The following is a 16,617-nucleotide window of genomic DNA, read 5'->3' on the forward strand; positions in this document are numbered from 1 at the left end:
CGCTAAAAATTCACCTAAGCCGCTTATTCTTGGCGAACTGTTGTCTGTCCTGAGGGATTACCGGCCCACCACACCGTCCACACCGTCTAGACCGTCACCGAGCCTGTGTGTGTCTGTGTGTGTGTGTGTGTGTGTGTGTGTGTGTGTGTGTGTGTGTGTGTGTGTGTGTGTGTGTGTGTGTGTGTGTGTGTGTGTGTGTGTGTGTGTGTGTGTGCGTGTGTGTGTGTCACACACACACACACACACACACACACACACACACACACACACACACACACACTCACACACACAAGTAAACGGATATATTTCACGCTATTTTTTTCATTTTTCCTGCGGTAGACTGGCGGGGCTTCTGGTTGGGCTGCTGGCGGGGCGGCTGGCGGGGCTCTGGGAAATGTCTGCGAGTTGCGAGGGTGACAGGGAACAACACATACACATACACACACACACACACACACACACACACACACACACACACACACACACACACACACACACACACACACACACACACACACACACACACACACACACACACACACACACACACACACACACACCTTTTATTATTCCCTCACATTAGAAAACGTAGAAAAGCCGGTCCAAACGAGAGAGAGAGAGAGAGAGAGAGAGAGAGAGAGAGAGAGAGAGAGAGAGAGAGAGAGAGAGAGACACCCCACCCCACACGCTAATGACGCGGTCCATCTCAGCATTACCAGTGCACACAAGAGGGATATAATAAGTGTTAGCGCTAATGGGGCGTCGATGCGGCTGTGGATTCACCGCCATTATAATAACAAGAAGAACCCCTGACCCTCAAATTGTAAGGCGTGGCTCAGCGCAGCCCGGCGTGCCCAAGGGGGTCGAGCCGCTGCTAAAATCAACACCGCGGCTACTAATAATGTTACGGGCTTGATGCCGAAACAACCAAGGCGGGAAGGTTGAGAGGCGAGGGGTGAGGGCTCGGGTGAGGGTTTGGGGTGAAGGGGGCAGGCGGGAGGGGTGTCATCATCGACCTTTTAGTGTGCAATGTGTGACGGGAGAGGGTGCAGGGGTGCAGGGGTGCGGGGGATGAGTGTGGGTTGGTAAGTAGTGATGATGGTGAGAGTCAGGGTTGGGGCTGGGGCTGGAGTTGGGGGGTGAGGATTGGAGAGGGCTGAGGGTGGGGGTGTTGTTGGGTTATTCTCTCAGCAGTGCACGTCAGCAGGCCTTGAGGGGCTCGCCATTACGCGCCTCACTGGAGCTTCACGCTGACGGGAGGGCTGTGTTTGTTCAGAATTGATACGTGTCCGGCCTTCACCGCCATTACCACCATTACTGTTGCTATTGTCAGCACCACTACCTGCCTTATTTGTTGCCGCATTGCTGTTCTTCCTGTTCTCCATCATTATTATTATCATTATCTCGCTTATCTGTGTCGCCATCGCTAAGACTGAAGGTCATGTGTCGTCCTGTCCGCCTTGACCCTCAATCTTTAAGGTCAATCGGAGCGTGACAAGGATACCAAGTGAGTTTTTTTCCCTTCCATATTAGTGCACAGTGAGATGCAAAGGTTTTGAGAGAGGGAGGGGAAAGAAGAGGAACGGGAAGGGAGGACGAGGGAAAGAGGAAGTGATGATAAGATTAAATTCAGATTAGGACCTTTATAATTTTTGTCATTTTCTCTGTGTCAAGGGCGTGGTGTGCTGGTGGCGGGTGTTACGCCTTACTCCCGACAGCTGCTGTGGGCGGTGGGTCAGGGTGGAAGGTAGCGAAGTGACGGGAGGCAGTGGGCGGGCGGGCGGCGGGCTGGCGGAGGGCGGAGGACGGAGGGCGGACAGCGTCAATGGAGTCGAAAGGAACATGACGAGAAAGAATTCAAGAAGAATCCAGGTTTCTTTTTGTCCAATGGAGTGTGCTTAGCCATTCGTGCTATGATTGTTGATTCGAATGCATTCCTACACTGTTCACTCTTGTTCTTTGTTGCTTTTGTGGACTCAAGTATCTTCTCATCTTTCACTCAAATATGTTCCGATCATCTTTCATAACACGACAAAACTATTTACATTATGATGATGTGAATGGTTTCCTGCACCGCGCATTGTTCTTTTGTCAATCTTGTGCAGTTAAGTAGAGTTAAATCTCTTACTCTATCTCTGAAGTAAATAAAATTATCTCACGTGCTGGAGTGTAATCATCTCTATTTCACTGATATAAATACTTTCCTATAATTTTCCCTTCGTTTTCTTAATAAAGTGGAGTTAAATATCCTCTTATCTCTCCGTCAGAAGGATTCCGATCCTGCTTTTTACGTGTTGTAATGTAAATATTTATCTCACGCTGGTGTGAGTGCTTCCCGATTTCCTGCGCCGTTCTTTGTTAATACACAGCATAGCAGAGCACAGTTCGCTTCAGTTCACTTCAATTCAGGTCAGTGTCTCCTCATGTCTAGCAAGCTTCCCTCATAAAAACCACACTCACATACATTATCAGCTTCCCCCTCCAATTAGTTTATCTCTTAATCAAATCGATCTCCCTCCTACTTGCACATTTATACATTCATATCACACATTGCCCAATTTCCTGTTTCCGTTAGCTATATTTCTCAACTCAATTTGCGTTTGTATCCAATATTTTAATACTCTGCCATTTGACTCTCTTAACTGGGTACTCGCTGTGAGGAGCCCCGAGAAGTGTGATGTGTAGCTTGTGAGTTTGTCAGAAGGGAACGAAGAGAAGATAAAGAGAGGGTAAAGGGGAATAGGGACTAGAAGGATGAGGATGAGGTTGAGTGACGACATAGACGCCCTTCTCTCCCTCTCCCTCACCCTGGAACATGAAAACAAGGGTGAAATTTACCACGGTGAGGGATGTCTATGGGATGAGGCACTGGAAAAAAAAAACTTGGACCTTTTCTGGTGGACACGATTAAGGGAGAGAGGGCGAGGAAGAGAGATGGAGAGAAAAACTGTGGTGTCATTCCTCACGCAACGACCAGACCGGAGGAGCGACGCGTCCCTTCCGCCAACCCTGCGGCAGAGGTACTGGAGAGAGGTGGGGGGATGAGAGAGGGAGAGGGAGGGAGAAGGACACGGGGGGAGTGTAAGGCAATTATCATGGCACACCTGTGATTATCCCGTGGTGATCAGGTGGGCCCGGGCGACCATAGTGGGAATGGGCAGCCACAGTCCCCCTTAGATGATAATTATTCACAATTAAAGAAAGAAAAAATATGGTGCTTATTCTTACACTCAGCGCCACCCGCGTGAGTCTCGGCCCACACCAGGAGGAAGAAGAAGATGAGGAGGAGAATATAACGTTTTAACATAGAACTGGCTCCCCCTTAGGTCCTTTTTGCATCCAGAGCGATAACTGTTATCCTACAAGTGATGATACCTTAGTACTGCCTGCAGACCTGACCTTCCAGCGTGTTTCTCATGTCTAGTACTGCTCCCGTGTTGTAAGTGACAGGAGGCATCACTCTCGTTTTCTCTTTATTGATGCTTTGTTCCTGCGTGTATCAATTCTCTCTTTCTCTCCCTCTCTCTCCCTCTCCTCCTCTCTCTCTCACATCTATATCTACATAATCCTTTGTCTACCTGAGCTGTCATCCATACACACTCCGTCCTGCTTCTCCTTCACATCCTCCAACTCCAACTCCTCCACTACCTTCTCTTCAACCCTAACGTCCCCCTCGGTCAACAAACACACTCACAAACACAGGGAGGCTGGGGAAGCAAACCCTTGTGTCGGGAGGAATAAAACCAAGACCCTCAAGAAGAAACAACACTTGAGACTCAGCGGAGGGCGAAGGTGAGGCCGAGGAGGAGGTGCTGGAGGTCGAGTGCTCTCCCGCTCACCTCGCCATCTTCAGCAGTCTTTGTTGTGGCGTTAGGTGGTGGTGGTGGTGGTGTTGGTGGTGGTGGTGGGTAGGAGGAGGAAAATGAGGGACAGTAGTAGTAGTAGTAGTAGTAGTAGTAGTAGTAGTAGTAGTAGTAGTAGTAGTAGTAGTAGTAGTAGCAGTAGCAGTAGCAGTAGCAGTAGCAGTAGCAGCAGCAGCAGCACCACCACCACCACCACCAGTAGTAGTAGTAGTTATAGTAGTACTGGTATTTTTCATTGCTAAAGAAAGAAAACAAAAATACAAGAATAACAACAACAAGAAAACATCAAATATCCATAATGGAAGGCAATGAAAGAGAAGATTATAGGAGAGAGAGAGAGAGAGAGAGAGAGAGAGAGAGAGAGAGAGAGAGAGAGAGAGAGAGAGAGAGAGAGAGAGAGAGAGAGAGAGAGAGAGAGAGAGAGAGAGAGAGAGAGAGAGAGAGAGAGAGAGAGAGAGAGAGAGAGAGAGAGAGAGAGAGAGAGAGAGAGAGAGAGAGAGAGAGAGAGAGAGAGAGAGAGAGAGAGAGAGAGAGAGAGAGAGAGAGAGAGAGAGAGAGAGAGAGAGAGAGAGAGAGAGAGAGAGAGAGAGAGAGAGAGAGAGAGAGAGAGAGAGAGAGAGAGAGAGAAAGAGTCGGGTTGAGAGAGAGAGAGAGAGAGAGAGAGGCAGGGCAGAGGGAGGGAGAGAAGTGGAGTACCAGCAGTCCAGTGAAGGGTCCTCATCTTCTCTCAATGGATCATCAAACACTCCTTTATTTGCTTCTTTTTACGAGTGAGACCAAAAGATATTGACTCGTGAAGTGCTGCGATTCTCTCTCTCTTCCTTTCCCTTTGATCTATTTACTCCTGTGGCCATCTTAGGCGTCAGATATATAAACTAAACTTACTGCGCGAAAATGCAATATGAAGTTTAAAAATAAGATACAGAAGATGTTACGCGCCAAAAAAAAATAAAGATATGATCGATTTACGTTTTTTTTTTTTACAAGAAATCTCGAGTCATTAAAGTGAGAAAGAAGGCTGACAGGTTTATCTTCATTTATCTTTTGTTTACTTCTTATCAGGGAGGCGAGGCTGACTGACTGGCTGGCTGAGGAGGAGCAGAAGGAAAAAGATAAATAAAAAAGTAGTAAGAATAAAACGAAGAAGAATAAGAATAAAAGAATGAGATGATATGACGCTGCTCTTGCTATTGTTGAAGATGATGATGATGATGATAATGACGATAACAATGACGATAGGAATAATGATGACGATAATAAAAACCACGACGAAGATAAATAAAGACAATAACAACACCACAACAATGAAAAATGACAACGAAAGAGAAAAAGAATAAAACCGAACACACACACACACACACACACACACACACACACACACACACACACACACACACACACACACACACACACACACACGGTCATCATCACTCGTTTGGTGATGACACACATACTCTGGTGATGATGAGGGCGAATGAGTAATGATGGTGAAGGTAGACTAAGGATCATTGGTTGTGAGTAATGAGGAGCCACTTACCTGCTTACTGTGCTCTCCCTGCTCACTGAAGGATGAAAGGAAAGGGGAAGGATGCTAACCGAAGGAGTGAAGGATATCAAGTGAAGGAGGACGTCAGGGAAAGGATGTGGATTGAAGGAAAAAGGTTGGAAATAGAAAGTAGACAATAGATGATATGATGAAACAGGATTATGAGGAAGAAATAATGTCGACAAGTTATGAGGATGGGAAGGAAGGAAGGGAGGAAAAAAATGGGAAGGGAAGAAGAAAGGAGAGAAAGAAAGAAGATAAAAAGGATATTGTGTGGGAGAGGAAAGGATGAAGATAGAGGAAGTGAGATTAAGAATAATATGAAGATAGAAGAGATAGATATGAAACACGATAAACACAAGAGGCGAAACAAGGAGATGAAAAGAAGATGATGGAAGAAGAAGAAGAGGAGGAAATATTTACACCACTAAAGAAACAAAAACAATAATAAGACAAAAACAAACACTTCCAAAACATCAGAGAAAGAAACATCGACACACAAACACCAGAAAAAAATAGAAGAAGGAAGGAAAGAATGCAGGAAAAGGAAGAAAAAACCAAGAGGAGACGAAAGAAGGGCATCATTGTTCTGCTTGGTCGCTCCCATGATAGTTGAACATCACCCCAATTCTCTACCAAAAGATTACACGTATACCTCGCCTCACTTCACTTAACCAGCCTTCTTTCACCTACGATATCCCAGCGAAGGTCGGGACGGCTTCCTCTGCACCTCCACCACTTCCACCCTGCGTCATATCAAGCTAATCTCGTGCACACCGTTAGTCATTATCTCCTCCCGCTTCCTCCACTGCTCTCCAGGTTTTGTTGGCGTTATAGTAAGTGTGTGTGTTTTTTTAGGTCCGAGTTGATTCTGGATCGAGTTTAGGAAGAGAGTACAAAATTGATGCTATAAGTGAGGCTTAAAATGGTGCTTTGAAGTTATATACGAAAGTTTAAACATCCCTCCTGATATGAAGACAGGGAATAACTTTCGCTAGTAGTTATTTCTCGCCTTTAGTCTCTCTCTCTCTCTCTCTCTCTCTCTCTCTCTCTCTCTCTCTCTCTCTCTCTCTCTCTCTCTCTCTCTCTCTCTCTCTCTCTCTCTCTCTCTCTCTCTCTCTCTCTCTCTCTCTCTCTCTCTCTCTCTCTCTCTCTCTCTCTCTCTCTCTCGCTCTCGCTCTTCCTGTGTATGATTAAAGACAATACTACACATCTGAGACTGTCAAAACCCGGTGATCGGAGCACGTGCAGCATCATTCTCGCCACTCCACCTTCAGGATGCAAAATTTCAACGCAGAATAAAAACCAATCCTCTATTGCGCCAGGACAGGACAGGAAGCTTCCCGCGAGTGAACACAAAGTTACGTGTTCAGGAATTTAAGTTTTTCTCTGTGTCGTTTCGTATTTGTGGGATAAAGGGAAGCAGCTGCCTCAGAGTCTTTCTCGCTTTCTCGCTCGCTCACAGGAAATTATTATAGTTTCCGTCTTGCATTGGAGCGTGTTGATACTTCTACAGAGATGCGCGCTAGATTATGAGGGAAGAGAAACGAGGGAAACCAAGATGCAGGTGGTTTAGTATCAAGAGTATAAGGAAGACGTTTAGCGGGAGGACGAGTCCTACAAAGCGGCGGTAAGACCATAACGGCGGGATCACCACGGGCCACATCAGAGGTGCGCGGGGTCGGGCTAATTGTGGCCATTGCGGCGGCGTGGTGGTGGCGGGCAGGAGACTCAGGTGGGCGCGGTCTGAGGCCCCGCCCCCAGCACCTGCCCAGGTATATAGTTGAGGGAGTGAGGCTGGCCGCCAGTTCATACCCGCACTCGCTGTTGCCCAGTCCGTCTCGTCCTGCCTTGAGTGTGAGTCGCGAGGCCCAGTGACTGCCAGTGAGAGTGACTCGGCGCGGTCACTGCACAGTCTTGAGTTCGTGAGCTGCCGTGACCGAGATGGACGGCGCTGGTGCTGTGTACCAGCAGATGGTGCACGCCTTCACTGACGCCTACACCACCGCCCTCTACACCGCCCGCCCGCCCACGCCTGACAGCGATTACGGATCTCTCAGCCCTGCTTCAACGCCTCCTCCGAGTCCCACTCGCCTGTGTCCCCCGACCCTCGCTCCCACCCTCTCCCCCACAACCCCGAGTGACGCCTGGGAGCCCTTCACCATGGCCCAGCAGGCAACCCTCCAGACCTCCGCCTCCCCGGTCGTCACGTATCCGGAGTATACGCAGTTGTACACGGCGGCGGCAACCACCGGTATCTTCGCCAAGCCCGGGACGCCTACCAAGACCGTGGCGGGAGTGGGCCAGCGCGCCTCCGTCACTCAGCACCAGTCAAAGGCTGACAGCTACCGGGTGTCCGCCTATCAGATCGGCAGGAGCCTAACCCCTGGCAAGACCTCCGCGTCAGTGCCTCTAGGCGCCATTGAGAACAAACGGGAGCAGCAGCGCCTTGGTGGATCACCGGTGAACCAAAACCCGTGCAAAACTCAAAAGGGGCCGCGTGGCAGCAGTCGATGCGGCGTGAGGAAACAGCGGACGGGTCGTGACGTGACGGACGGTGTGAGGAAGAAGAGGAGACTCGCCGCCAACGCCAGGGAGCGCCGCAGAATGGACAACCTGAACAAGGCTTTCGACAGACTGCGGTCCGTGCTGCCGCAGCTGTGCGACGACCGGAAGCTGTCCAAGTACGACACGCTTCAGATGGCGCAGACCTACATCACCACGCTCGCAGATCTCCTCATATAGTGTCGGTAATCTCTTCGGCAGGACAAGAGTTTACACGAGCAGCTTCTGCGACATGAGAGCCGCGTCTCCGCCCCGCCACGCGCCCTGCCAGCCCTCCAGACTCCCGTGTAAGGTGATGGTGCAGGTGATGGAGTCGTGTCTTCCTTCGGGCGTCAGCGCCGTGAGGATGGACGGGGCAGGAGGTCCTGTGCACAGTGCAGGATTTCTAGAGGGCAGATTGGGTCAGGCGCCTCTGGGTCCCTGGCCGGGCAGTGTCCTCGGTGTCTGTGTCAAGCCGCTGAAAATGGGCATTGTTAGACATTTGTGTGGGGTAAACTTATCATGTGGATCTCAGAGACTGGATGGATGGAGTGGGCGTCCTGGTGGGCGTGGGAAAGCGAGCGCCGCCTGTCGCGTCGCCGCGTTTTGCGGGTGAGCTATGACGTGCCTCGCCGAGGAGCAACACGAGGCTGTCAAACGCCTGCACGTGGAAGAAAAAGGTGCCAAATTCCCGGAGTCAGCCCACCGTGTCGAGCTGAAGGCAGCGTGAGCCCAAACAAAGACAGCATCACAGTATTACAGTTATGTAGAGCCAATGTTAAAAGAAAGAGTAATGTTTATATTCTATCTAGTCAGTGTGTCCCATGTAAACTTTAAGATGTAAATAAAAGTGTGTGCAAAATATTAACACCAATTTTATCTTTCCTTGTATGGTCACTGCACGTCTGGAAAACACGTCAGACATTACATATAGCATAGCATTCTTCCTTTTCTTCTTCATCCTGGACGACATTTGTATTGCTGGTTTACCTGCTGGCGGACACCTCCGTCAACCTCCCACACTGATCAATTAAAAATCAATTAAACACCTGTCACTCTTAAAATCTAAGTTTAAATAATACACATTCTGATATTTCACTTTCTAAAACAAGACATTGCATCAAGGAAAGTAATGTAATGAAGGTAAGAACACAGGAAAATAAGGAAAGCTGTGAGAACTAGTCAGCCCTACACGTGAAAGTGTCTGAAAAGGAACGGTGGTAAGTAATAATATTCTACTACAAGGAGGATAATGGAAGCCTGAGAATATCAAAGTAAACAGAGATTGAAGCAGAAATAACAGGGACAACGATGGCAAGAAGAGATAACGATATGCTATTACATTCAGGATTACTATTTACTGTCCTGTTAAAATCACCATCTTTCTTACTTTGCTTCTGTTCTCTCTTGATCTCACGTTACATTTTCTCCTCAGTCTAGACTCATTTTCCATCATTTATCTCATCTGAAGACTTAAAACAAATTAATCATAGCCCTTTTATTCACTCTCCTTCTTCCTTCTCCTCCTTATCACTGCGCTTTCATTTTCCATTACTTCTCTCTTTACTTTCTCTCTTCACTTAACTCCCCTTACTTCCACATCCACAGAAACACAAAGCAACAACCAAGAACAAGTCAAAGCAAATAGATGAAACGAGTAAAGCAACAGCCACAATCTGAGAAAGCAAGGAGCAGTAATGATAATAAGTACGATAATAAATTTGAGGCTAAACACGAGGCGGCATAAATTTGCACAATGTTAAGGATCCGGAGGGCACCTTGTACTCGAGGCCCGCCAAGAAAGACTAGATGGATGATGGAGATGAGGAAGGAAGATGAAGAGCTAAACGAAGATGAGGAGGAGGAGGAGGAGGAGGAGGAGGCAAGGTAGTGAAGTTAATACGAGAAGAAAATGATTGGAAGATGAAGAGAAGGAAAGAATCATGAGAATGGAGTACATGGAGATAGATGAAGAGGTAAATAAAGACGAGGAGGAGGAAGAGAAATAAATAGGAGATGAGAACAAAAGAGCTAAAAGGCGAAAATACGAAAAAAAGCAAGTAAGGAGAATGGAAACGATGGACAAAGAAAAAGAAAAGAAAAGATAAATGATGATAAAGATGAGCTGCAGAACAAAAGTAAGAAGAAAAGAACAAAAAGGTAAATCAAGCTATTAGAAAGGAGGAAAAGGTACTAGAGATATAAGAGAAGGGGAAGAATGAAAGAGTAGGAGGAGGAAATAGAGGAAAGAGCAGTAAAAGAAGAGGGAGGGAAGGAGGGGAGGACGGAGGAAAGGAGAGGCGTGGCAAGGTTTATGGATGAATGGTCAGAAAGGCCGCACCCTAACCCATAATGTGACTACTGGGGCAAGCACACGCACGTACGCACACGCACACACACACACAATCACACACACACACACACACACACACACACACACACACACACACACACACACACACACACACACACACACACACACACACACACACACACACACAAACAAGAGTGGAAGGAGTGGCCAATACATAAGCACTTATATTCCCGCCCTTGCTCCACCTTACCACGCCTCCTTCACTCACTTTCCCTCCTCCCTCCTTACTTCTCCTCTCCCCGCCTCCCTCCGCCTCCCCAACAGCTGCTACTTAGGCACTAGGAACCTACGGGAGCTACACGCCCTTATCGACACACTGGGATATCCTGAGAGTAAAGAAGCACCACAATAACCGATGATACGTACGCCAAAGCTCACCATCACTATCACCATCAATAAAAGACACAACACTATAAGTTTCCGTCATATTCTTCAGCAAATTACACTCGTTAAATCTGAATGTTAAATCAGTCATGAAGGTAATGGAGTTTCTGGAGCTGAAAACCAATAAGTAACTTACTCAAATAGAAGCAGAGACACAAAACAGCCCTTCCTAATGACTGGGGTGACATTCATGAAGCTTAAGTGAACCCGACTCGACAAGACGTCTTCCAAAATGAGTTACGGCGGCAACTTTGAATAATGGTTAGCTGAAAGGCTACAAGAGGAACAACAAGGGAAATGGTGCCGAAAGACAAGGGAAAGCCAATGTTGGAGGAAACACATAGATAACTGGGAAGGATAGGAACAAATAGAGACACAACCGAAGCAGAGAGTGGACGCAAGAAGAGAAGAGGCAGGATTTAAAAGGAAGAGAGAGATGAATGAGGGAAAACCTAGGCGAAGATAAAGTAAAAAGGAAACACATAATAAAGTAAGATATAGGATGGAGAAATGAGGAGAGGTAAGAGTGAATAGACAAAAGCAACGGAAACAGAGAGAAATAAACAGGAATAAGAAGGACATGATTATGAGAGAAGTAAAGGGAAGAATATGTAAAATTCAACACAGAATAAAAGGAACTTAAAAAAATATATGATAAACACTTACAATAGAGACAAGCAGGAGAAACAGAGAAAGTGAATAATAAAACAACAAAGGAAGGATAGGAAAGTACTGATAGGATAATAGAAATAAAAAGAAGAGAAAAAAATAACTATGAAATAAAATAAGGAAGGAAAAGCGAATAAAGAAGAGAGGAGGAAAGGAAACAGAAAAGTGAATTCCAGGAATACAAGGAATGAAGGACACTATAGAAGAGAATGAATTAATGGAAGCAAGAAGCAGAAAAAATATTGCAGTAGAAAACAGAGAAAAGAATTATTGCATGTATATATAAAAAGAATAAAGAAATAAGAGAAAACGATTAGAGTGAAGAGTAAATGAAAACAATGCAAAGAAAAGGCAAACCAAAGGAAACAAAGTAGAGAGTGGACGAAAGGAAAAGGAAAAACAAAGGTAAGAGAAAGACGCAAATAGGAAAGAGTGAATTAAGAGAAGCGAAGACAAGTAATAGGAAAACAGACAAATGATAAACATATACAAAAAACAGGAGAGACAGTGAACATGTGGATAAAAGGAAGAGTAAAGGTACACGAGAAAGAAAAAAAAAACAAAGAAGTAGAAAGAGAAAGCAGGAGAAACCGGATAGAGCGAATGAAAGGTAAGGAAAAAAATAGTGAAAAAAACTGGAAAAATCACGAGGAGTAAGGAAAAGAAAAGTTAGAGATGAAGGAAGAAAGTATGTAAATCAGGTAGCGATGTGAATGAAAGGAGAAAGAGAGTAGATGCAACAACACAATGGGGAGAATCTTTAAGTGCTTACTGCTACAAATTTTACGGGAGAGTAACAGTGACTTGAAGACGTGTGATGTGTTTTGCCAAGATTCTCTGACACTGTTACCTATGTACTTTCCCTCTATTGCTCTCTCTCTCTCTCTCTCTCTCTCTCTCTCTCTCTCTCTCTCTCTCTCTCTCTCTCTCTCTCTCTCTCTCTCTCTCTCTCTCTCTCTCTCTCTCTCTCTCTCTCTCTCTCTCTCTCTCTCTCTCTCTCTCTCTCTCTCTCTCTCTCTCTCTCTCTCTCTCTCTCTCTCTCTCTCTCTCTCTCTCTCTCTCTCTCTCTCTCTCTCTCTCTCTCTCTCTCTCTCTCTCTCTCTCTCTCTCTCTCTCTCTCTCTCTCTCTCTCTCTCTCTCTCTCTCTCTCTCTCTCTCTCTCTCTCTCTCTCTCTCTCTCTCTCTCTCTCTCTCTCTCTCTCTCTCTCTCTCTCTCTCTCTCTCTCTCTCTCTCTCTCTCTCTCTCTCTCTCTCTCTCTCTCTCTCTAAGCCTCTCCCTTTCTTTCGACACTCCCTTGACACTCCTCTCACAACAATGCAAGTGTTGTAAAACAAAAGCTGGCTAGGCAAGTAAGGAGCGCGGCCAGAATAAATCTTTTCCAAGCGATACACATCAATTGGTTAATAGGCTCTTGCGTCTTGTTTTTTATTGCATTTTTTCATTATTTTCAGCTTATTCAAGCAGACGAGATTGGAACGATAATGGATGATTAGGAGGCTGTTTGTCTTCTAAGAATTGTAGGTCCAGATTTGACCTTGTGCGAGTACGTCCTTGTCTGCAGGACAGGCAGACAGCTGGCCTCCGTCAGGACGCGTCGCTGCTGTTGCTTGTGCTGCGGCAGCTGCTTGTGGCGCGCCGTCTGTCGAGATTCAGCATGCTTCCCTCCCGCTCATTCTGCTTCCTTTTACACTTTCTCGTTTGCTGCTTAAAGATGCTTATTTAGTTATTATCCTGACATGTTTTTTTTTCCGCTTCTCGTTCTGTGCCAGGCGGGTCCCTGCGTGTTGGCCTGATGTGGTGCAGCACCCCGACACAGGCCCTGTCTGCTGCAGGCGGTTGTTGCTCGCTCCGACACCCACAATAGTGTGCCTCGCGACAGTTCAAATCAATTGCAGCTAAATTGCAAGCGATCCCGACGCATAAAGTGGCCGGCCAAGCGATGACGAACGGCGGGACACAAGGCAGGGAGGTGTGGGAAGGTGGGGGTTCGATGCCTTCTGGATGGACACACATGAAAGCGTGACGGTGTTTAGGCCGTCTTCCATTGTGAGACGGGCCCGCAGCCACCCCGCCCGCGTGTCACCGGCAGGGAGCGGACAGGAAGGCGTTCAGGACGAGATGAGAAGGTGGTGGAGGTGAAGGAGAGTGAGGCGGAGTACGATGATAAACGGTTTCCTCACTCGACCAGACTTGTCCTCTACTTTCCTTCTTTTCCTCTCCCTTCTCCTCCCTCTCCTCCTCCTCCTCCTCCTGTTCCCGTGTTCCTTTCCCTCTCAGGTTCCTTTCTTTCATCCGTCTTTTCCTTTCCTCAAGACCCTCTCAAGTTTCTATCTCTCCCATCATCTACTTTCTTCCCCTTAACTTCTTAACAACCGGCTCCTGAGTCCTTCTCCTCCTCCTCCTTCTCCTCCTTCTCCCGTTCCTTAACAGACAAGTCTACAGCGGTGCTCATCGGTCGACCAACTTACGTTCTTGAGCTTCCAGACACTAATTACGACCATAAATTTTGAATGAGACAATAAATTGATGAGGCGTCCATTACAGGGCCTCGCCAGGGACCTTGTGGGGCAATTGAGGCCACGCCGGTGCCCACTCCTCCCCCCCTCCTCTTTCTCCTCCTCTTCCTCTGTCTTCTTTAGATGAGTCTTTTTCTTTAAGTGTCTCCTACTATTGTTGTTTCTTTTTTCCCCTTTTTTGTCCTTTTCTCCTTCACTGTTGTTGTTATTAATTTCATTCTTTTTATTTCTCCCTTTTTTTTTTTTTTTCTTCTTTGTTTCTTTTGCTTCTTCTCCTCCTCCTCTGCTCTCTCCTGTACCATATAAGTAACCTTCCACCTGTTATTACTCAGCAGACTGTCTCTCCTTTAATGGCCGCGGAACTAGTGGTATCCTCACTCACTCCTGCACCTCCTCGTGTGACACATCCTTCCACGTCCTCAAAGCAGCCAACAGCACTCACACACGCAGACTTCTTCCCTCTCCACTAGTTCAAAATGAAGACACGGATGGGAAAATGATGATAAAGGAGACACATATTTACGAGGAAGAATATTCATAAGCAGTCGTTGTTCTTAATAAGGGTAAACAATAAGTGTGGTTTTCTTCTGAGTATATTTAGTAATTCTAGTAAAACCATGTATTTTTCGTAATTTCTTCTTCGTATTTCCATGTCCATGTACTGGAATTGTTTAAAGAGGAACGTATCAAGATATTTCCTTACTTTTGGGGTTTATTTTTCAGTTCCTTAGTGATTGACATCTGTGGGTCATTTTTGTGCATTTTTTTTACACATTTTGCTGCCCTAAGCTTGTGCACCGTCTTACATAGAACAAACGGACACATGCACATACACAAGCACATACACAAGCACATACACACACACACACACACACACACACACACACACACACACACACACACACACACACACACACACACACACACAGATAAGAACACCCAAAAATTTTTACACCTGCTTCATTTGAGCACTGCAACTCAATAATATCAATTTCCCGCTCGCTTGTGTCCGCTTCTCTGGGACACTCATTGCTGGCGACGTTATCAGACGACACCAGGAAAGAAACGAGTCACTCACGTCAGTAGAAGCTTGATTTCTGAGTACTTAAGGACACCCACCCTTAGTCCCCCGGTGGTAATTAGACACCGGCGGCACGGGTGGTCTGGCTCTTAGGCGGCTGGTGACCGGAGGCTCTTGTGCAGGCTGACGGAGGAACGCGGCGCCACCTACAAGAGTGACGGTTCATTGTGGGTACGTGGTAAGAAGTGTGCCGCCCACGAGCTGGTCTCTGCTGGCTACCCTTGACTGTTTGCTGGAGTTTATTGTGCTCATATTGTGTGGGTGATGTGGAAGGCCAAGCATTGTGTTAATATTCAGCGTAAGTCTTGGGTTAAAAGTAATGAGATATTGAGTACTGTGTTAGGTCTCAATGCAGGTCTTGGATGAAATTAATGGCAGTCGATATGGAGGTTACGAATTGCATTTTTATTAGTACCAATGACAGTTTTCAATTAGAGCCGCTGAGATGTATCCGAATGTACAATGAAAGGACTGAATATAGAGACCTGGAAATATTTACTAGAAGAACAAGTGAAAAAGTAGATTAATGAAAGAGAGAATACAGAAACTTAATCAAGACGAATAAATAACTAAACAAATCAAAAGAAAATATATAAACCAGTACGAAACCTAAAACAACACACAAAATAAATTAGCAGTGAATAATGAGACATAGAACAAAATATGGAAATAAATGCAACGAAGCCAAATAAAACAAAATCTAATTAATTCAGGAACATGTATATCTATTAATGGAACTGGACAAGGAACTTTGATCAACTGGACTCTGAAATCACGAGCGTTCTAAGGTGACGAGAATGCACGAGTCATGCCGGCCACCATAAACAAGAGCCGCTAAACAAAACAAATCTTATATGCTGCCTTGCGACGTGCCGGGACGCAGCAGCAGTAACAGCAACAGCAGCATTAGTAACAGACGCCTCCTTCAGATGGCCAGCGAGAAATCTATATTTTGCTCGGTTATATTTTGAACTCATGAACATACAAGAGCAACAACAACAGCAGAAGTAACAAATTGATCAGCAACGGCAACAACAACAACAAGAAAAAATAGAAAAATAAAACTGGACTTTCCACTCACACATTCATATGATAATGATAATTGTTACTACTACTACTATTACTACTACTACTGCTACTACTACTACTACTACTACTACTACTACTACTACTACTACTACTACTACTACCACTACTATTTCTACTACTACTACTACAACTACTACTACTACCACTACTACTACCACTACTACTTCAGCCTTTTTAAGAGAGTAAAGAAGACTAAATAACAACATGCATACACACACAAACACATACACACAAAAAATAAGCCATTAAACTGTCACTCCACAAAACAAATACCTACTAATACTGATACCAATATATCCAACAGCCATAAAGATAATACAAACGCACATTCCCGAAACATCACCACGACCAACTATCAGCTCACACCAGATAGCAATATGGTCACCAGGCGGACACAACACCACGCAGGCACATTACCACGCATCACACCTTCTCTCGTCACCTGAAAAGCTCAGTTAATCACCACTACGTCGCGCACATTCCCGTCAGCGCCCTCAGGTACAGTACTAACTCTCCAGCGTCTATTTAACATCCACGGGAGAGACGGCTG

The 16,617-nt window shown here is 46.0% G+C and overlaps 1 protein-coding gene across 1 annotated transcript; it reads left to right on the forward strand.

The window, feature by feature from the left end:
• Positions 1-7,206: 7,206 nt before the first annotated feature.
• Positions 7,207-8,821, forward strand: LOC123513246 (protein atonal homolog 1-like). Its single transcript, XM_045270318.1, has one exon. It carries the CDS (start codon positions 7,354-7,356, stop codon positions 8,152-8,154), a length of 801 nt encoding a protein of 266 aa, XP_045126253.1. The 5' UTR covers positions 7,207-7,353; the 3' UTR covers positions 8,155-8,821.
• Positions 8,822-16,617: the final 7,796 nt, after the last annotated feature.

Source organism: Portunus trituberculatus, chromosome 35 (genome assembly GCF_017591435.1).
Source record: "Portunus trituberculatus isolate SZX2019 chromosome 35, ASM1759143v1, whole genome shotgun sequence".
Taxonomy (NCBI): Eukaryota; Metazoa; Arthropoda; class Malacostraca; order Decapoda; family Portunidae; genus Portunus; species Portunus trituberculatus.

Excerpts from the sequence above, each read along its gene's own strand:
- LOC123513246 (XM_045270318.1), top strand. The coding sequence starts at position 7,354 with ATGGACGGCGCTGGTGCTGTGTACCAGCAGATGGTGCACGCCTTCACT.